The 23,646-nt window shown below is 37.1% G+C and overlaps 1 protein-coding gene across 3 annotated transcripts in view; it reads right to left on the reverse strand.

The window, feature by feature from the left end:
* Positions 1-23,646, reverse strand: part of ADAM22 (ADAM metallopeptidase domain 22) — a 232,614-nt gene that overhangs the window by 116,650 nt on the left and 92,318 nt on the right. The window contains exon 4 of one of the 3 annotated variants that reach the window (XM_024755071.1): positions 9,136-9,222. The exons of the other annotated variants lie outside the window; for them this stretch is intronic. Within the exon in view, the coding sequence (XP_024610839.1) occupies positions 9,136-9,222 (87 nt within the window). The remainder of the gene's footprint in view (positions 1-9,135; positions 9,223-23,646) is intronic. 3 annotated transcript variants of the gene reach the window in all.

Consider the following 23,646-nt stretch of genomic DNA (forward strand, 5'->3'; position numbering starts at 1 on the left):
TCTGAGCCACATCCTTGGAGCTGTTTTGTAGATACTGAAACCCCCACCAGGTGGAAGAAGTTAACTACAGGATGACCAGACTGTAGCCATGACATGAGCTGCCACAATTCTGAGCACTGGACTCAAGAAAACCAACGCTCCAACTGAAGATGAACTGTACCTAAAACAATCAAGATGCTGCTGATCAGACTACCACATGGCTAATTTCAAGATGATAATCAGAGCTGACCGTGCTGTTCTGCATGTAGCCCTTTCCCTCTGCATATACACCCCCGAAACTCCCCTTTAAAAGCTCTTGCCCACTGATCAACAGTGGAGAGTTGGTTTTTGGAAATGATTCTGCCTTCTCCCCCAGCTGCCAGCCTCCACAGTAAAACAAACTTTTCTTTCTAGCAACACTTGCCTCTCCAGTATTGGCTTTCGAGGTGCGAGCAGCCAGACATCTCAAACTCAACATGGTTAATGCATAACTCTCTCAGCCAAATCGCAATAGTCAATTCCCAACTCAAAATGTATCCTACTAGTAACTTCACAGTGAAGAAAACTGGGGGACATCACCTTAACTGAGTTAACATTGCCAATAATGGAAGAAACCAAAATCATGGGCTCCCAAAGTGATGCACTGAGATGGATAAATCATTTACAGTATTCCCACTAAAAATGCATAAGAAAGAAAGAAACAAATGAATAGAGAAGCCTGAATCAGCAATAGCTTTTCAAAGAAATAGCCTCAGAGCAAAGATCTAATCCAAAGTGCTGCCATTCAAATGTGACCTCAAGGTCAAGATCAAATCAAGGGTATGGTTGTAAGACACTTTGATAAGACCTCAGAGGACTTTTAATGCTGTTTTGCCTAGACTATATCATCTATATTTAAAAAGTTTCTGAGATTCTTAAGAGCCTGCCTATTATTGATAGATCCTCAGCTACACCATAAAGTTTCTAAGAACCTTAAGGTATGACTCATAGATATTCTCACCTAAACAAAAGACTTCTCAGAATCTTAAGGGCATCTTAACTCACAGTCCAAAGTAGAGAAAGGCCTATCTCAAGACGATTTGTGGATGTGGTTTTGTCTGATGGGGTAAATCCCTCAGATTCACATGAAACCCACCAATGGAAACACCACCAGCTTGGATTAAAATGGATAAGTCAATTCAAACCTTTTATAGTCAGGAAGCAGACCTAGAAATATACTTAGATTAAGGCCTGGGTGATTTCTCATGGAAAAGAAATGGTGACTCAAAGGGTGGAACCAAGAACCAAAGGCAACCACTATCAGGAAGTAGAACAGAGTTTTACTCAAGATACACTCCCTTTCCCAAAACGGGGCAATTGGTGACATACACCTGGCTGAATATCAGAATTTCAGAGGACCAATGATAGCTAGGTACCTCCTATTTCTCCCATTTTTAAATAGGAATATCTACTGCAATCATCCTGTCCTCATCTCCCCACTGTATACTGAGTGTATATGGAATAGATAACTTGTCATTTTAGTTCAAAGGTCTGTACCTGTGTTACTTCATCTAAAAGCCTTAATCAGATTGAGATGATAAGAATTTGAACCTTGAGTTTGAGCCTGATAGTATAATGGAATGAGATTTTTCAGGAAATCTTTGGAGGAATTAGTGCATTTTACATATATGGGAAATGTAAATAATTTGTGGTCAAAGGATAGACTGTGGTTGAACAAAAATGTCTAAAAATGCTTTGTGACTCCTCTGATGGTAAAGTGGAGACCATTTCTCCTTTCCTTGCATCTGAGCTGTTCCTATAACAAACACAATGAGACAGAAGTAATATTGCATAACATCTGAGATCTGCAACTTCCACTTCCATGCATATGGAACTCTCCATCTTTGAATATTTGAATCCATCCACCATGCTGTGAGGAAGTCTAAGCAACCACGTAACAAGGCCCTTGTAGAGGAGAACCAAAGTCCCTAGCTGATAGACCCAGCTGAATTTCCAGCCAGTGCTGGCACTAATGTCCAACCATGTGATTGAAGCCATTTTGGAACTTCCAGATGTAATAATGCCCCAGCTAACATCACATGAAGCAAAACTGCCCAGTCAACCCACAGAATTGTACAAAATAACACACTGTAAGGCAATAGGTTGATCATGCCTTCTTATTAGAACATTCAATGATTGTTCAACGTCATGTTTTCCTTAGAGCCGTCTACAGAGAATTCCCTGGCGGCCCAGTGGTTAGGACTTGGTGCTTTCACTGTCGGGGCCGAGGTTCGATCCCTGGTCGGGGAACTAAGATCCCACAAGCTGCATGGCAAGGCCATTAAAAAAAAAAAAAAAAGAGCAGCCTCCAAATGAGTACAATGTAATTTGTATTAACATACAGACAATTTAGGATTTTTCGACTTTATGATGGTACAAAAGCTATATGCATGCAGTAGAAACCATACTTCAAATTTTGAATTTCGATCATTTCCTGGCCTAGCAGTGTGCTGTATGACACTCTCTCATGATGCAGTGAGCAGCAGCTCCCAGTCAGCCACGCAATCACGATGGTAACCAACCAACACACTTACAACTATTCCAAACCCATGCAACCTTTCTGTTTTTCACTTTCAATACAGTATTCAATAAATTACATGAGATGTTCAACACTTTATTATAAAACAGGTTTTGTGTTAGATGATTCTGCCCAACAGTAGACAAATGTAAGTGCTCTGAGCACATTTAAGGTAGGCTAGACTAAGCTATGATGTTCAGTAAGTTAGGTGTATTAAATGCATTTTAAACTTACAATATTTTCAATGTACAATGGGTTTATCGAGACATAACCCGATCATAAGTCGAGGAAGATCTGCAAAAGAATCATAAAAGCTTCAAATATGACTATAATCCACCCAGTGAAGTAGTAAAAATTCCCATAGGTCATGGGTCACAATGGAAAATTAAGAGATTTCATTAGGTATTTAAGTCATGAAAAGCTTTTCAGAAGAACAGAACTGGGAAAACGAAAAATGTAAGGACTCAAATTTCATTATTTTATTTTATTTAAGAGGAATAAAAAATTACAAGCTTAGAAAGTTTTTTAAAAGAAAACATTTTTCCCATTCTCTCCATTCTATGCATTGTTCCCCCCATTTCATCTTCTCTCTCTTTATTTTCTTATTCTGTCTAGCCAAGCATTAACCTTCCAGATCCTTTTGGCAAACTAGTCTTTGCTGAGAATCCTCACTACAGAAAATGGATAAATGTCCTGAACTTTCATACCACTGAGAATTAATCATCCCGTTTTTAGCTTTGTTTTGTGCAAAAAATGTTATCTATATCCTCAGTATGTAATAACTAGTACTTAAAATTCCTATTTTGTTTGAACTAAATTAAAGGGAAACTACAAATGTGAATTAAAAGCTTTTCCAAAATTTGCCTTTTAGATGAAAGTTTCATTTTATTGTTTTCCAATTTATAAACATGAAAATTCCTTTCCTGTTTATACACACGCAAGAGATTTTCTGTACACCCTTGTGGCTACAGGGGAAGCTACTTTAGCTATATTCTACTGAGGAAGTCATACTCTGATGAGAATTTTCAGGGAGCTTTCAGTGTGTATGCCAGGACTAGGGCACTTAAAGTAAATGTGGTTATGAAAGTTGAAATAGGCACTATCATTAACATTAGCTCTTATTTATAAAATCCTTATTCCTTATGCCTGGGCATCCCCACACCTACCAAACCAGAATCTCCTGAGTTTATTCTGATATATAAAAAATGTTACCAGGACATGAAAGTATAATCACATTAAGTCTACAAACATTCTAGTAAAATTCTATTAATATAATGGTGTGTTGACATATTCTGATCATTGTGACTCATTACCACACTGAAAGCCAAAGACATCAGGCAACACATTACAGCAAAGCAATTAAAAGAAGTCCCTGATAAATCTCATGGCACATAATCAACAGAGGGAGACATGTTCCTCTCCATTACAACCAAATCAAGAACTAATTTTTTAAGAAGACAATTGCCAGACTTACTTCAAAACTTACTTAAATTTTGTGTGAGTACCCTAGAAATGGGAGATTTTGGTATTTTTATAAAGTTGCAAATTTTAGGTGTGGTTCAAATAAATTATATTAATTAAAGATTAAATTTTTATAATATTAATTAGTTGAAAATCAGCAAGGCAGAGCTAGCCTCAAATTCTCTCTATTGCCATTTGACTGATAAACATCTTTACCTTCTTTATCTCCTTCCTCTCCACATCCACATTCTAGGAGTGAGACCGTATCCCATGGCCAGACTCCATCCTCAGAGATCAACAGCCCAGGGCTCAAAATAAGACTGCTCCCCAACCCCATCTTCATGACCTTATGAGTTGGAGTCAAGTGGGAGTCCCAAATTCTGTTAGTTCCTGGCAAGAGAACATCTATCTACCATCAACTCAGTCTCATCACGGCCATATGCTTTAAAATCATCAAGATTAACTTAATGAGGCCCTTTATCCTCATTCATGTCTGCCACCTCAAGAAGCTCAGGCTCCCAAATCATCCTTCATCTCCAGCTCTCTAATCCACATAAGGTTCTGTCGCCCTTTCCAACCATCTCCAGATACCCTTTGATGATGCTTTCTGGAACTCACACATGCCATTAGCAAAATCCCCTATCTCCAGTCTCTTCCTTGAATATTTCCTTCACCATCTTACCCTGAGACCCAGCTCTCCAGTGGAGGAAATGCTTCTCCTGCAAACCCTGCACGTTTGGTGGGGGAAATGGGGATATCCTTCTTGCTTCTCATTGCCATGTCATGCCATTCTCCCTCATTCCACTAAAAACAACCCCACTTTATATCCTGTATCATCAGACTGTACCACCTATCATTGATTCCTGTAGTAATTTATTGCCTCCTGGTCACTTCCCCGCATTTCCCTGAAGATTTTAACTTCTAGTTTACAATCACACTCTCCAGCACTACCCCTGATACAATTACTGGTGATTTTTATATCTACTTAGGCGACTGTTCCAATTCTGGCTTCTCAGCTGCTTGAACTCATCTCCTCCAATGATCTTCTCCATTCTACATCACCCACCCAACATATTCTCAAATTCAAGCATCTCACTCTCTGACCAACTCCATCCATCCTAGCTTTCTCTTTCAAAACTCCATTTCAGACCCCAATAAGACCCATAACCCACAAACTTACTACTATTTCACTTTCTTCACCTCCCTCATGTCTCACTCCCCTCCTTGCTCAGATTAAATTCAATCTTAATATTCAGTGCTTTGCAAATCTCCCTACCCATCTCCTAAAATCTGATTCTCCCTTCCCTAAACCAAGCCTAGTTGAAACAAACTCTTTACTGGCTTCATGCCCGCTCAGTGCAGCTGAAGGAAGCTGAAGAATAGCATATCATCAGGCTGACTGTGCTCACTTTACACGGAAAACCACTAACCTCAAGGGGTCCCTTAAAGCTGCCTGGCAATTATACTCCATTTTTCTAGGACATTTACTCCCCCAACTGTGTCTCAATACCATTTCACACCTTCTCCCTCTTTTCTCAAACCTCTAACATCTACCCCCCATCTGTTCTGAGTAGATGATTATGCTCCCTACATCACTGAGAAAAAAGCAATCAAAAGGTAAGTTCCATAGACTCCCATCACCACTTCTCTACACCAGCATCTGCACTCATATGCTCAGCCTTTCCTCCCGTCCTAGGAATTAGCTGTCCATGTAATTATTCAAAGCCAATCCCCACACTGGTCACCACAATCCATCCCTTCTTGCCTATCCAAGAACATGGCACCAGATATCCCTCCCTCTCCTGCATCATCAAATTCTCCCATTCTACTAGCTCTTTCCTACTATTACTGAATAAACTCTGTTATTTCTCCCATTTCCAAAAACAAAACAATTATCAACACAATTTTCCTGTCCAACGACTGCTATATATCCTTCTGTCCATTAAGCAAAACCACTCAAGAGAATTACCCATAGTCATTATCTTTCCTTTTTCTCCTCCCTTATCTCTTGAACCCATCTAATCAGATTTTCATCACACCACTTCACCAAAACCACTCTTATCGAAGTCACTAATTACCTTTCCATGTTGTTATATCTAATGTCACTTCTCAATCTTCATATTACTTGACCTATAAGCAGCATTTGACTCAGCTGATCGCCCCCTTCTCTTGGAAATATTTCCTTAGACTTCCTACCAGGCACCACACTCTCCTGGTTTTTCTCCTACTTCTCCTGCTGCTGTTTTTCCATACCCTTTGCTAGTTTCTTCCCATTCCCCCAGCCTCTAGATATTGTAGTGCCTGGAGGTTCAGTCTTTGATCCTGCTCTCACTCTTTTGGTGATTTCATCTAACGTCTCCCCTTGAATAACAGCTATATTCTGATGACCCTTAGATTTATGTCTCCAGTTTAGAATTCTCCTTTCAATTCCTGAATCATATGTCCAGCTCCATACTCAACATCTCCTCCCGTTTACCAAATAAGCATATCACACTTAATATGTCCAAACCTGAGCCCCTGATCTGGCTTGACAAACAGGATTTTCCTACAGTCTTCCCATCTTCAAAAATGGCTACTTTGTCTTTCCAGTCACCCTGGCCAAAAACCAAGGAGTGGTCACTGTCTCCTCAATTTCTCTTACAAAATATATCCAGAATATGACCACTTTCATGCTACCACTCTGCTCTGAATCACCATAATATCTTGCCTGGATTATTACAATGCCTTTTTCTGTCAACCCGTCAATGTTTTATCTGTGCAAGGAATAGAACAGTCTCATCCTTAGTGAGAACACAGATTACTAGGCATTATTACCCACTGTTAATGATGGTCAATTACTGCCATCTTTTGAGAAAGCAATCTTTCAAAATTTAGTAAATGTCTTAAAATTCTGATATTCTTCGTACCCAGGAATCTAATGAAGGAAAACAACTACATAGAAGTTGTTTTATGCCATTTTATAAATAATTTTTATTAGAAAACCTAGTGTTGAAAGGCTACTAGGGAATCACTAGCGCAAACACTGTGAGCATAGTTTTGTAGACTTTTCATGGAGGACAGTCTGACACTACATATTAAATGTGTATCCTTTTTTTTAAAAACATATTTATTGGAGTATAATTGCTTTACAATGGTGTGTTAGTTTCTGCTTTATGATGTGTATCCTTTTTAACTGCAACTCTGTTTCTAAGAATGTAACCTAGGAAAATAATTTTTAATGTGTACAGATGCTTAGTCATAAAGATTGTCAATACAACATTATCATGGAGAAACACTGGAAATAACAGAAAAGCAATTAAGTAAATAGGGTACAACAATTTAGAATCGAATATTCTGCTAACACTAACATGTCATTGAAGATATTAAAAGATTTTTCATAATGTCTACTTAATAAAAGTTCCAAATTTTGCAAAAAAAAGAAAAATATATATGTATGAAGGAAAAAGAGAATAAAGCATACATTAAGATGCTAGCAGGGTGGGAGGGAGGGAGATGCAAGAGGGAAGAGATATGGGAACATATGTATATGTATAACTGATTCACTTTGTTATAAAGCAGAAACTAACACACCATTGTAAAGCAATTACACCCCAATAAAGATGTTAAAAAAAAAAAGAGATGCTAGCAGTGTTTATCTCCAGGTAATTAGTTAACTGCTACATTTATTTTACTTGTTTTACTTCTACATGTTATCTAAAACATCTACAATAAACATGTTTTACATTTAAGAAACTAAAGAAATGTTACATATTTAATTTCATGGAAATAAACAAAACTAAATTTGAAATGTATTTCACAAAGCCATCATCCCAAAGTTATTCACAAAACAACCTCAGTATACAAAAAGAGATGATTGGTTGAGCAAATTATTTTTCCATCCATTTAGTGGAAAATAATGAATTCAACAAAATGTTTTAATAAGAGTTTGTATTAACAGGGGAATGCTTCTTAAATTACAAAAGAAAAGCAGGGCTTCCCTGGTGGCGCAGTGGTTGAGAGTCCGCCTGCCGATGCAGGGGACATGGGTTCGTGCCCCGGTCCGGGAAGATTCCACATGCCGCGGAGCGGCTGGGCCCGTGAACCATGGCCACTGAGCCTGCGCGTCCGGAGCCTGTGCTCCACAACGGGAGAGGCCACAACAGTGAGAAGCCCGCGTACCACACACACACAAAAAAGCAGTACATGAAATTATACAGAAAGAATGGAACAATTATATAAATAAAACAATGCATAGAAAAAACAATTGGAAGGAAATGCAACCAAATGTTTAAAAAATTCACCTTTGAGTGATGGCCCTATAGGATATTAAAATTTTTTGTTTTGTTTTCAGTTTGTTAAGCAGTTTCTTCTGGGTATTTATCACCACATTTCTCAAAAAGAAGTATGCTTAAACTTATATGTCTGGATTTTTTTTTAATTTTAAAATTAATAGCAATAATAAAATAATGGTTATAATTTTGAGCCCTTACTACTACTATTACTACTAATACTACTACTACTGACCTAACAGCTTCACAGGCATTAACTCATTTAATCTTCACAACAATACTGTTAAGTAGGTATCATTAGTATTTCCATACAGATGAGGAAACGGAAGCACAGAGAGATAAGTAACTTACTGAAGGACACTCAAGTGTGATAAGTGGTAGAGACAGGATTCAAATTTAGATGGTCTGACTCCAGAGTTCATCCTCTTGCCCAATGAAACCCAACCCCAACATGTACTTTCCCTTCTCTTCTTATTTATTTAGTTTTCTACGTATGTTACTAAATCAGCCCAAACTTTCCCACAGAGCCGCAAAGCCTTCAATGTGCTCAAACACGTCAGGAACTACATCAATTTCATTTTTTTTCTTAGCTACATCCCGCCTGTGGTCCTCCATCCTCCTGCTCATATCTGGACTAATGGACTCTAAGCTTGTTGCACAGCTGTAATCCTGATTATCTCTCATTCACCATGATCCTTGGAATCCTCTTTGATTCTCTCATTGTAAACCTGTTTCCATATCTCACATCTTCATCTTTCTTGATCTTCTCCCCCTTATTTTGGTGGGACTCAGTCTCCAGTGCCTTCCAAATAAATAATGCATGATGTTCATTTATTTCAGACCTTGCATGTACATTTTTTGAGAACTCACCTTTGATTGCTGGTTTGGACTTGTAAGTACAGAGATCCCTCAGAATTGACACAGCATTGCTCCACTGTCTCCCAGCATCTAGTATTACTAATGAGAAATCGGGTGTTATTCTGATTCTGTTCCTTCCAATGTGACCTAGTTCTTGTTTAAAGAAGCTTTTTTGACCTTCTCTTTTATCTCCACTATCCTAAAACTTCAAAATTATATGACTTTATGTGGGTCTTCATTCATTCATTATTCTGGACACTTGAGACCTTTCAATCTGGAAATTCATGTCCTTCAGTTATGAAGAATAATCTTTGATAATTTCCTTTCTCTATTTTCTCTCTACTCTCTTTATGGGATTCTTACTAGTCAGATGTTTAATCTCCTGGATTAATCCTCTCACAATTTTTATCTTTTCTCTCCTATGTTCTATTTCTTCACCTTTAGTCCTGTTTTCTGAGAGACTTCTTTTCCCCTAACTTTATTATTCAACCCTTCTATTGATTTTTATTGTTTCTAATATTTTTTCTAATTGTTTTCTTTGTATTTTTAAATAGCACTTTCTTGTTTCATAGATGCAGTACTTATACCTCTGAATATGTTATTATTGAGTTAGTTTTTAAAGATTTTCTTCTGTTCCCTTCATTTGCTTTGTTTCAACTGAATTCTTTTCATCTGTTTGTTTTGATCGCCTCCTTTTTTGTTAGATATTCTCCTTAATTATCTGGTAATCCATATTATAAGCTTCGTGCATTTCAAACCTGCTTTTTTCTAACTACTGGAATTCCAACACTCAGCTTTAACAAGATAGGCTCTTCCAACTATTGGTGAAAGAAAGTTTGTCAAGATGAAAAGAAAACATTCCTTCTTCTAGAGCAGTAGGAAAGCAAATACTAATCTAAGTCATAAATAGTCTTAGAAAACATGATTTCCAACAATAGATTCTTATCCAGAATCCAGACGTGAAAACGTGTTGCTATGTCTTATAAAAGTAAGTATAGCCTTTAAAAAGTCTGTAATTAGGGCTTCCCTGGTGGCACAGTGGTTGAGAGTCTGCCTGCCGATGCAGGGGACACGGGTTCGTGCCCCGGTCTGGGGAGATCTCACATGTCGCGGAGCAGCTAGGCCCGTGAGCCATGGCCACTGAGCCTGCGCATCCGGAGCCTGTTCTCTGCAACGGGAGAGGCTACAACAGTGAGAGCCCCCAGTACTGCAAAAAAAAAAAAAAAAAAAAAAAAAAGTCTGTAATTCTTTTTTTTTTTTGAACATGAGACAGACTTTTATTTTAGAATCCCGGCCAGGAGCCCTGCTTCTGAGGGAATAACATCAGGCAGGAATTCCTTACTAGCCACACAAACTTCTTAGGGCAGGAGAGAGTTGTATTTCTTGTAAGCAGTGGGAAAAGCACTGCCATCTCAACTCATGCTTGTGCTGTGAGTTCAGAATTTGCCAATATCCAATATCTAGAATATTCTGTGAGAAACAAAAAGTCAGTAATTCTATTTAGTTGCTTTACTTAATAATCTGTTATCCTATTAAAATATTTAACAGACATATCTGTTTTCTGTAAAGCACAAATAATTGTTAAGCCAAAAGAATATCTCTGGCACTTCCATCTTCTTCCATATGTTTATAGATGTAAAACAAAATAAAAGTATGACTGTTGGACTTGCCATTATAAAACAAAGTTGTAGAGTTAATATCTTTTTAAGCTGGTAAACCTACCTTCTTCAGCCCCACACCACACCCCAGTTTTCTGAGATATCTGGAGCCTCCATCTCCAGAGTCTTTCCCAGGTTCTGCTTCCCATTGCAATTAGGAGTCAGCTTTTTCCACTTGGTTAAGTCAGTTACCACTTGTCCATTTTTGTTACATCTTCCAAAATTTTATTGATGTCTCTTGTCTGCTTTCTTCTTGTAAGCTTATTACACCCTCACTGTCATTATAACGGAGGAAAGATATATGTAAGGGTTGAATCTGCCAGATATATATGCAGGGCATTTGAAATGTTTCTTTTTCTGTCATGCTCATATAATTTTTATGATGGAAAATTATTAGAGTAAACCTGAGCTAAGGAAATCTAGGCCATATGGGTATGAAATTGACACCAAAGATAGAAAATTATATCTCTCCATGTCTCAAAACTCTAGCAATAAGTCCTTAAAAGGTACCCTTTCTGCTCTCACACATTTCATTCTATTCCATTAGCTGTCATTTCCTTACCTATCTTTCAATTCCAAGGGCCATTTCCATCTAATGTGCAAATGGTAATCACACCAAGTCAAACTACTTTATTTTGGTTCCACCAAAATGCCTTTTTTTCTTCACAATACCAGAATGCTACAATTAATAATGAGTGAGAGTGGTTTTTAAAAATTGTAGCAGAACTAAATAACCAGCTGAATGCTGTCACTTTCAAAACTGTCTTCTTGAGATCCTCTTCACTTATGCCAGTAATACTGCAATGGTTGAAAACTTTGTTAAACTTTCCCTTTTGGAATTGCCTTCAGAGATGATTTATGTGACACATGAGAAAACCAGTCTCATTATTTCCTAACCATATCTTCAAAATAATAAATAGGCCAATCACCCATCCTACTGAAGAGATGATTGTGAGTGGCTGTTGGCTACTTTGGAGATTCAAATTTTCCTGTACTTACTGATGTTATGTCACCACTAAAAAAGATTCCCAAAATGTACTATAGACTTTTATAGCAATCCTCCTCAAAAGATCTAACATTGCTTTGAGCAATAGAGCTGTTATTGTAATAAGTGCAATGCCTTCCTGTGGTGACAACTTTGAATGGGACAACTCACCTGACTGCACAAGTTTTGAAAAGCTTATTTAAAAAGAGCTTCATCATCTCATAGTCACTCCTCAAACTGGCTTAAATGAGCAATAAATGGAAAGAAAACTAATCAGGATCTTGACACTATGACCTGACCCAGAGTTAGTGTCTATATTCTAAGAGCTAATAATCAAAACACAAAACTGCGAACATAAAAGTTAAGGATGGGGACTTCCCTGGTGGTGCAGTGGTTAAGAATATGCCTGCCAATGCAGGGGACACGGGTTCGAGCCCTGGTCCAGGAAGATCCCACATGCTGCAGAATAACTAAGCCCATGTGCCACAACTACTGAACCTGCACTCTAGAGCCCGCATGCCACAACTACGGAAGCCCACGCACCTGGAGACCACGCTTCGCAACAAGAGAAGCCATCACGATGAGAAGCCCACACTCCACAACAAAAAGTAGCCCCCGCTCACCGTAACTAGAAAAAGCCTGCGCGCAGCAATGAAGACCCAGCGCAGCCAAAAATTAATTAATTTTTTAAAAAAAAGTTAAGGATGCTTTGGTCTCCTATTCTCTTAGATTTTAGAAAATAACCTCTAGGGAAACCTTTTAGGAGTGCATTATCTTGTGGAAAATTACTGAACTTTTTGCATTTGAAAATATGCAAAAGGAGATAAGAAAGCCAAGGAGAAAGTGTCATATATATCAGCTGTGCATGTCTATACTCCAAACACAGAGGGATTGATTATCGAAGGCCTTTGTATGTGGCACCTCTTTTCACAATTATCTGATGAACCATTGTATTCCTCTCAGTCTAAATTCAGCCACCAACCCAGGAAAAGGAAAAATAGTGTTTTCAGTGCTGCTTTTCATTCATAAATTTCAAATTATGTTTTTATAAAAGAGAAATCAATGCATAATGGTAGGCTTCATGTTCAGTTACTGGGGAATAAGCAGAGATCCTGAAACAAAATAATCTCTATTAATACCCACATGCAAATGAAAAAGACCAAACATATATCCACAAGGCTGACATATCTCCCACATGGCACTGTCTTGTTTTTGCTCTAATTTTAGGTTTCAGTATCAAATGAATTAGGCATTTGGAGGGAATGTTTTAATAAAACTTAAGCATTTCTCTTGCTTATTAAATAAAGAAGGTGGAGAAGAAAGAATCTATGAATATTCTATTCAGATCTACTAAGAAGTATAAAACTGTAACAATTAGCAGGGACTCCATAAATATTAAAAAAATGCAATTAAATGAAATTGAAGTGGGAACTAGAGGTTGCACAGGACATTTCTCAAAATGCTTGAGAGTCATGTGGGGTTTTTCTTATACATAGGGGCCATGAGGAATGATATCAGGGTTTGAAAGCCTGAAAAGATGACTAGCAATTCAAACAGTAGGTAAAACATTTGTCATGGCGAGAGGCTGGAGACTAAGAAAACTGGGTTATTACAGTTCAAGCAGAGAAAACCCAAAACACATACAAAAGGTATGGGCAAAAAAAAAAAAGAGCCATAACTAAACATGGGAAGTGGTTAAGAAAGATGTTGGGAGCCTCACTTTCCCTCCCATATTCCTCACTTTCATGTGAGGGCTCAGCACTGGGTTCTTTCCTGGATTCCTACCCTTCTCCCTGTCTTGAAGGAATGAGTTGACCTGGTTAGGTATACACTGGTCCACATTTCTGACTTGGGTAATGTTAACCTTGTAAAAGATTGTAAACACTGAGGACCTCCTCTCTTTTCTTTTCCTCTCTGCTCCAACCAATGTGAACACGGAGATTCTGAGAAACTGTGTCCACTCCACAGACCAAAATCTGTCCTAAATACCAGAGTCTAGACGTTACTGGAGGACATGGAGACAGGAAGCATTAATAGGATCATCTGGCCTTCTCACTAATGCATGATGTTTTTATCAGAAAAAAAACAGTGATTCTTTGCTCTCCAGCTTCCTGTCTATCTCTCAGTACTTCCAAACTTGGGTAGGTCCTAGGAAACTTGTTCCAAAAAAGGTCTGGAGAACAAAGGATAATTGAGCAATAAAAAAAATAGAAAGAAGCAAAAAATAGGTCTTTAATATTAGCTGAGTTTGAAGAAACAACAGCATATTTCATTATAAAAAACCCTCCACATCAAGGGCTGTAGTACTGGGGTACTGATTTGAACCCAGAGAAAAAGAGTCAGAGGCAAGTAAAAACCAACTGGCTTTAGTTCTTCCCTTAAAGAAAAGTAAAGCAATGAATTGCTGCTTTTGAATTTAGAACATTAAGATGAAAAACTTTGTTTTTCACTTTATAAAGTGAATGGGTTGGATGGATTAAATCACCAAGGTCCCAACTACTCACCAACTCTAACCTTAGATTTCTCAATTTATGATCAATGTCATGATAGACAAATCCCATTCACCCCAAACTTTAGTTATCCAAATGGCACATGGAAGAGTATACATGGAAAAGTTCTGTTCCAGAATAGATGATATGTCAGACCCTGGACAAGTAATCTACCTTCCGTGAACTTCGATTTAAGATGGGAAATAACCTAACTCCCTAAATTAAAATAAGAAAACTGAGAGTCAGAGAGGTTAAGGGATTTCCCAGAACTCGTAACCTGTTAGTAGCCATTAAAATGTCAAGAAGAGGGGGTTCCCTGGTGGTGCAGTGGTTAAGAATCCTCCTGCCAATTCAGGGGACACAGGTTCGAGCCCTGGTCCGGGAAAATCCCACAGGCCGCGGAGCAAATAAGCCCGTGCACCTCAACTACTGAGCCTGAGCTCTAGAGCCCATAAGCCGCAACTACTGAAGCCGGCACACCTAGAGCCTGAACTCCACAAGAGAAGCCACCGCAGTGAGAAGCCGTGCACCACAACGAAGAGTAGCCCTGGCTCGCCGCAGCTAGAGACAGCCCGCACGCAGCAATGAAGACCCAATGCGGCCTAAAGTTAATTAATTAATTAAAAAAAAAACTTCAAGAGGCCTCCAATGAGAACAATTGGCAGGCCTTTCCAAAGAGTAAAGCTGGAGACTTACTTCACACTAATACCTATATAAATTCTACATGGGTTAAACCGACAATTATTAAAAATAAAAACATAAAGTAGTAGGAGAAAACTTGAATGACTACTTCCTCAATTTCCTCAATGAAGAGGACCTTTCTAAAACCAAAACTGAAAATACATCTAATAGATTTTGCTACATAAAAATTTAAGTAGTCCTTTTGACAAGCTACACCAAACTCAGTTAATGATAAATGACACACTGGTGGGTAAAGAGTGAAAGGTGAATTCTTTGTAGAAGATATAGGATGGCCACAACATATGGAAACAAAGATAATATTATTTGATCATGAATTATAATATAATACCTATAAAAAATTCATCATATATTCTTCTGTGTTTCCAGACTTGGTGACAATCCTGTATATCAAACAAAGAGTTAATATTCTTAATGTGTAAGTCAGCAAGAAAAAGGTGAACATCCCAATAGAAAACAGGCAGATTACATGAAGAAGTGATTCATAAAATGCCTACAAATGGCCAATAAACATATCAAAAGATATGTTAAAACTTTTCCAGAATTAAAGAAAAGAATATTAAAAGAACAAAAAAAAGTAACCTATCATAGGCAAGGATTTTGAAAGATTAATGAAGTTATAGGAACACAGACTAATATTGAGAGAGTAAATTTTGTTTCTTTGGCCGTGCAGCATGGCATGTGGGATCCCAGTTCCCCAACCAGGGATCGAACCCACGCCCCCTGCATTGGAAGTGCAGAGTCTTAACCACTGGACCTTCAGGGAACATTTATAGATAGAAGTTTGACAATATGCATCATAAATAAAGGATGTATCTGAATAAAATAATTGGTCAAGAACACTAATATACATGAATAATGATATTCATATTATAATAGCAAAATATTAGAAACAATCAAAATATCCACTAATAGCTTAATTATTAAATAAATTATAGAACAATCATATATTGGCATACTATTTAACCACTAAAAATGATGAAATGAATCTACTTTTAATATGGAAATATTTATAAAATGAAGTTAGTAAAAAAAAAAGGCAACAGAACAGCACAAATACTGTCCTTTTTACGCATGTAACAAGGAACACCATTATTCTGTTTTAGCAGTTGGCAGCAGTCCAGAAAGAGGGCAGGCCATGAGGAGAAAACCGAGAAAACATAGCAGAAGAGGAATACCCGGAGGCAGAGATGTTCAAGGGACTTCCATTTTCACTTTTATTAAAATAAAATATCAAAAATAGAATATCAAAAATATATTCATGTTAACTGAAGCATTATTTTAAATTTCCAAGGCATGGAAACAACCTAGGTGTCCACTGACAGATGAATGGGTAAAGAAAATGTAAATGTATCCATGGAATATTATTGAGCCATAAAAAAGAAGGAAATCTTGCCATTTGCAACAACATGGATGGCCTTGAGGACATTACGCTAAGTGAAGTAAGTCAGATAGAGAAAGACAAATACTGCATGCTATCACTTTTATGTGGAATCTAAAATAAAACCCTAACCTTTCTTAGTCCCACTTTTATCTTTTACTTTTTAAAAAATGTATTTAGGGCTTCCCTGGTGGCGCAGTGGTTGAGAGTATTTTTTTCTTATGTATTACACATAATTTTATTTAAATGTATACATTTGATGTATTTATTTCATCCATTGATTTATTTATAAATACACAGTGCCCTACATATTCTACATGAATGTATACCAAACTCACATATTTAATAAAATTGTTAACAATTAAACTATTTAGTAGAATATTCAGTTTTCATTTGCAAATATATACAATTAATGGTAAATAACACAAAACTATTTTTTTTTAAGACAAAACACAGTTCAGCAACATGACTACATGTTCAGTTCTCAGGAAGATGTGAGAATTTAAAGGGCACCTGAACCCATGAAACTTCAAGTCTTATTATGGAAGCAAGAAAATACAAAGAACAGATCTCAGCACTATGTATTGAGAGTCACAGTAAATGGAACTGATGGTAGGCACATGGAATCCACAAAAAGAAAAGATCTCGGTGAATTAGAACAATCATTTCAGGATTCACCAAGGGGATAAGAGTTCATTCTTAGAATATAGACAGCATGTTAATAGGATGGAGAGAAGCAGAGAAAGACATTTCAAATGAGAGGAATAACAAAAGTGGAGTTGTGGGAAGGACAAGACTGCAAGTAACTCCAGAGGTAGTGAAAAGATAAGCCTGCCTAGACCTGAGGACTAGAGTTGAGGAAATAATACTAACAGCTGGTGTTTGTGGAGGGCTTACTGGGTGCCAGGTACTATGCTAGGTGCTTTACATTCATTAGTAGCTCACTGAAGTACATAATCCACCAATAAGGTAGGTATAAATATGATCCTTTTTGGTAGGTAAGAAGCAGAAGCCTAGAGAGGTCAAGTGGAAGCCCAAAGTTCCCCATTTGGTCAATGACAGCACCAGATTCATTTCCAGTAGGTCTTATTCCTGAGTCCACACTCTGAACAACCACATCCCTCTATTAATGGAAAAGGGTAAAAACAGGCTACTGGGGGTTTTATCCTCTAGCAACAAGATGGCCAATGAACATGAAAGGACTCTTCAAGATGAAAGTCCTATTAAAAATAACCTAACTGCAGTAGGTAGAGGGTTAGCAAAGGAGATTCATGATAAAAAAAAGTCTCTATTACATGCATTAGAATGAATTTCTCCAATTTAAGGTAGATTAGTGGAATTCCACATATTCATCTGTGTATTATCATTATGAGAACATCTAAAAGAGAAGATAACATGGTAGCTCATGAGCATTCTAAAAAATGCCATTATCATCATAGTCACAGATGATATGTGAATGCACTATCTATAATCTAAAAGGGAAGAATAACTTCTACATTAATTTTAAACCACTTTCTTTAAATAATGTAATTACCAATAGCTTAACTAAGAATGAAACTGCAGCTTAATATCTAAGAGTTATAAACAGCCATAATATGACTACAATTTTGACAAATATTTAAAATATTTACTTTTTAATAGGTTGCATATTGTTTCACTTCCCTATTCCAATTTCAAAAAGAAGTACTTCTCTTTGGTTTTAATATAAGCCATATTGTAGCGATGAAAAGAATGGCATATTTGATTTATATAATGCACATACATAAAAACAGATGAAAAGAAGTATCTTTGATGCTAAGGATGAAATTATTTTCCCTGGGATCTCTTGTACTTCTAAATTGTACACATACTGATGAAAAATTTTCCACAGTGTCCACCCACGTGTCGATATGTGTAGACGAGCACGGATAGATCTGAAATAATATAAATGCTCTCCTTAGTAGGTTGCGTATATCTTTATTCAAATAGAAAAGGAATGTACATTTCTAAGTGTACATTTTTTATAATATGGAATACTACAACCTTACCATGAAGAATAGAACGTTCCTTATCCATATTTTCATATATCTGTGCTAATGTACACATTTAATAAAATAATGACTGAATTACTCATGACTTTCCCAACAGTTACTTCCCTAATACGCATGTTTCAGATAAGAAATGGCACTATTGTTTGAAACTGCAGATTTGAAAAATGCAACCAGCACCAAACATTTACAAAGAGAAAAAACAAGTAAGCTACTTGAAAAGTGACCACTGCACCAAGAAGTGTGTTTCATCCACCTTCTTGCTACCAGTAGCAACAAATTCTCCCTTCTACAGCTGTGGTATATTCCATTCCTTAGAAGGCTATTAATATCCTCAAAATTAGATCTGGTACAACACCCAGAAAATAGGAAGAAATACCGATGAATGAACAAGGTAACCAGGGCCTAAAACACATCAAACACCTTGAGATTGGGTTAGAAACACATTTTAGTGACACTCAAGAACAAGACATTATCTTAAAATCATCAAGTCTTCCTTAATTGTGGCAAAATGTCAGCCTGACCTGAACAAGTTCAAGAAAGACTTGAATTTGAAGATGAATACAGTTACTGATGGAGCCATGAATCTTTCTTTTTTTTCTTCCCTAAGAGAGGGAAAATGCAAAACCAGTCAAGAGAAATGAGGACTGAATGTGTATGTGGGTAGAGATAAGCATATTAATTTCCAATTTCATTTTAAAAGCCTTCAGATCAAGTACAAAGTTAGAGGGACTACAGCAGAGTAATCTATGAATACATATGTAAAATAATGTTCCACATAATGGCCTTGATACCTATAGAAGCTCCAAATTAAACAAACAAAACAGGTCTTCAAGTATCAGTATTTAATTTCATTTCAGCAAAATACCTTATCAGCATAACCCACTGATTTGAAAATAAAACAAAGTTTACTTCTTCCTCTTTTTTCCTGCAAAATACTCTGGCTAATATACCATATTTGTAAAAAATCATATAAATTTTTGAAGCCCAGCCTCTGTAAAACAGAAGTTTGAATATCTCCTTATTCAGAGCCTATTGAATAAATAGCCAAAAATTGGCAACAGGCTCTGATTTATGCAAAATCAACAAAAAACAGTGGCTCCCCTAAAGAGGTACTTCTTCTTAGATTGGGGAAATGGTTTAGACAGCAGAGCAAAGGATACAAAATAGATATGACTCAAAGAAAGGCTCTACCACCAATTTCAGCAACACAAGCAAAAAATAAGTAACAACAAATTGCTATATTTATGTAGAAACAGATGTTATTTATAAATATATTTTGGGAAACCAGAGCAGAAACACTATTCTCTTTATTCAAATAAGAAATCTACATTTTTATTTCTTTTCTTAACAGATTTGTTGCTAAGAAAAAAACCATTTCAAATGTAGTTTGGCTCACACACATACATGCAAAACAACTGAAAATAAGAGGAATGTTTTTCCTCCAAAGGTCAGAGGGTGAAGTAGGATGAAAGCCACACTCTGCTTATTCACCAGAAGCAATTAGCCTTATCTGGAAGAATAGATGAAGACAGTCACCTCATACTTTACCCAGGTTAGCTAGGGAAAAAAACACGTATAATTTTCCAGAATTTTATAACAAAGAATAAGGGTGAAAAGTATTCACTTGTATCTCTCAATAAAAACATAATAATTCCAAAAGTAATCTTAAATTTCACATTCAAATACGGTTGAGTTGTGGGAAATGTGTACCAATAAGCATTAAAGACAGATTGAAGATAAAATTAGTACAGTATAATGTACGATGCATGAATATTAAAACATTTTCTAGGTATGTTTTTTAAAAATACATACCAATATGTATATATAAATAGTATAATTTTTCATAAACAGACACACACACACACAAATGAAATCTTAAACTGGTATTATATTGGCACCACCTATGTTAGTGTAACTACCTTAAGGTCATCATTTAAATAACTAATGATGGCAGTCATGACCATGCTTGCTTCCACCCATCCCGAGATAAGCAGAATTCTGTGTTGGCCCCCAGGATTCTTACCCCATGATGTGTGCACCCTGCATAATCCCTTCCCCCTGAGTATGGGTAGAAGTGCGAATAGGGTGGGCTATCACTCTCATGATTATGGTACGTTATATGGAAAAAGGGATTTTGCAGATGTAATTAAGGTTCTTTATCAGCTGACTCTGAGTTAATGAAAAGGGAGATAATATGCCTTGGGCCTGACTTAATCAGGTGAGCACCTAATCAGGTCGAGAAGCAGCAGCAGAAGGTCTCCTGCAGGCCAGGAAAGAACAACAGCCATGCTATGAACTGCCAATGAAACGGACTATGTAGCGAGCACCTGAGGGTGATGTCTAGGAGCTGAGAGAGGTCTCCAGACAACAGCTAGCAAGAAAACAGGGACCTTAGTCATATAATCTGAAGTTCATTCTGAATTCTGCCAATAACCTGAATGACCTCAGAAGAGAACCCTGAGCCTCAGATGCAATGACCTCCCCAGCCAGCACCTTTATTCCAACCTGAGCAGAAGACCCAGCTAATCTGAAAATGGTCTCCTGACCCACAGAAACGATGAGATAATAAATTGTGCTCTTTTAAGCCTCTACGTTTAATTTGTTACACAGCAATATAAATCTAACCCTAATCAAAATTCAAATTTTCTCTTTACCAAATCATCTGCAACAGATATCTAATAAGCCTGGATGTCTGGGGAAGTAGTAGAACCACGTACAGATATATGAAGATATTGAAAAAGACGATTTCAGCAACAAACATGTTGATCCAGAAATGATTACAGAAAACCTGGTCCGTTGAGAGGTAGCAATAAGAACTGGAGGTGTGGGGAGAAAACTCATGAAAGAGGTCAGGTTCAGGAAATATCCTCAGAAACATAAGTGGGAGAATAAAAAGGACATTGACTCAGGCTTGGATATGCCCACAGTTAGAGAAAGAAGTGATATTAAAGAAGTAGGAGAGAAGGAAGGATGAATTAGTATTTTTTTTAATTAATTAATTTATTTTTGGCTGCACTGAGTCTTCATTGCTACGCATGGGCTTCCTCTAGTTGCAGTGAGCGGGGGCTACTCTTCATTGCAGTGCACGGGCTTCTCACTGTGGTGGTTTCTCTTGTTGCAGAGCATGGGCTCTAGACACATGTGTTTCAGTAGCTGTGGCACATGGGCTCAGTAGTTGTGGTTCATGGGCTCAGTAGTTGTGGCACACGGGGCTGTAGAGAACACAGGCTTCAGTAGTTGCAGCACGTGGGCTCAGCAGTGGTGACTTGCAGGTTCTAGAGCGCAGGCTCAGTAGTTGTGGCACATGGGCTTACCTGCTCCGCGGCATGTGGCATCTTCGTGGACCAGGGATCGAACCCTTGTCCCCTGCATTGGCAGGTGGATTCTTAACCACTGCACCACTAGGGAAGTCCATGAATTAGTATTAAGAAGAGTTCTGAGGGTGAGAGAATCAACCTTTTCACGTACTTAAGAGAGAAGCCAAGGACAAAAACGGGCATCAAATTAGAAGACGAGTATGTTACTGGTAATGTGGGAGAGAGCAGATTCAGTAGAATAATACTGGCAGAAACCAGACAGAAAACGAAAAAGTGGTTCATTATTTTTTCTTTTTTAGAGCGGTAATAAATACTGGATAATAATCACCACAACCATTCTATAAATGAATATACACATATGTATGAAGAATGAAAAACATTTCAAGTATAATCCTATTATCTGTTCCTGTTCTTGAATTCTTCAATATTTGGAAAGATGTGGGATTATAGCTACCCTATGGGAAACTATTTGTTTTCTAATTTAGAATTCCTTCTCATAAAGTTGATTATGCTACCATCCTCTGCAGATCTATAGTCTTGGGAAAAAATTTGGAAATGGCCAGTTGGATTAAGAAATGTATGCATGCAATTACTGGGTAGAATAACAAAGACGTATATTTCTGTTCATGTAAATTTTTGGACCTTGCTTATAAATGGAGACTCTAGCTTATGTTTTTATCCAGTGACTTTGTAGTTGACAAGGCAATGAATATGTCTGACAACCATAAGCTAACATGTTCTGGAATTTATACTGTATATTAAAAATGTTGAGAGAATGAATTAATTTTTTAATAATTTTTTACCCTAAGTCAAAATAAGCCAATTGTTCATGGGACTTGTCCCTTTATAGTCTATATTCTCGCTCACAGAATGAGATGGAATATACTTATCTTTCTAAGAGATGTGGAGAATGCTAAAAGTCATACTTGCCAGGGACTGAGCTAAAATGAAATACAAGATGATATCTGATTTCCCAAGCCTCCAATCAGGTGGCTCACAACTCCTGAACATTTCCGTGTCAGATGAAGTATGTCACAACATCCAATGTCCACAGGGTGAAAAAAACTGCTAATGAGGTATAGTGTTCAGAATTAATCCATTATCTTGGTTTTCCAAGTTGTCCAACAGGCACTGAAGACTTCTCAATACTGGCACAATGTTTCCCACTGAAAGCCTTAGAGAGATGGAATACATGATTATACCACACACAAAAAATTTAAAATACCTAGTTTCATAAAAAATCCCAGAAGAGTGTGTATATGTATGGTAAGAATGAGAGGTAGGGTAATCATCCAAAAGCTTCTTTTAAAGAGAAAGATGGTGGGGAAATATTAAATCATCATTCTTCACTGACCAATGACTGGGTTGAAAGGTTAACACATAGATACAGTCATGAAATAAGCTCTTATCAATGGGCAAAAAAAGGATAAAAGAAATCAGGGCAGACCTAATGGAAATTAGACAGCAGGGTGAAAAGAAAAATTAATACACGGCCCCTCACCTTTCTCTCTCTTTTCTTTCTTTCACATGTGAATCTATGCTTTCGGTTTTCATTGTTTCCCCACATAATTAACAGAGTTAAAACAGGTAATTTGGTAGAACGTGTGGGATGGAGTCAATGAATAATAAAAACTACACTCACATGAACCTCAATTTAAAACACTGTAATGGTAGCTACATATTTCTAATTTTTAAAATATCTCAAATTCACTGTAAAATTACATTATAAAAAGTGCTATACTCCTTGATCCAGTAACCCCATTACTTAGAATTTTTCTTGAAGAAAAAATCCTCCAAAAGGCTCTAATACACAAATATGTTCATAATAGCATCATTTATAAGTTCAAGTCCAGAAATAATATACATGTCCAATAAAATGTTAATTCCTTTGCAAATTATGGAACATCAGCAAATTAGATCATATGTAGCCAAACTGGATGTGCAACATATGGAAACATTTACAA

The sequence above is a fragment of the Neophocaena asiaeorientalis genome, unplaced genomic scaffold (assembly GCF_003031525.2).
Source record: "Neophocaena asiaeorientalis asiaeorientalis breed wild unplaced genomic scaffold, Neophocaena_asiaeorientalis_V1.1 scaffold36, whole genome shotgun sequence".
Taxonomy (NCBI): Eukaryota; Metazoa; Chordata; class Mammalia; order Artiodactyla; family Phocoenidae; genus Neophocaena; species Neophocaena asiaeorientalis.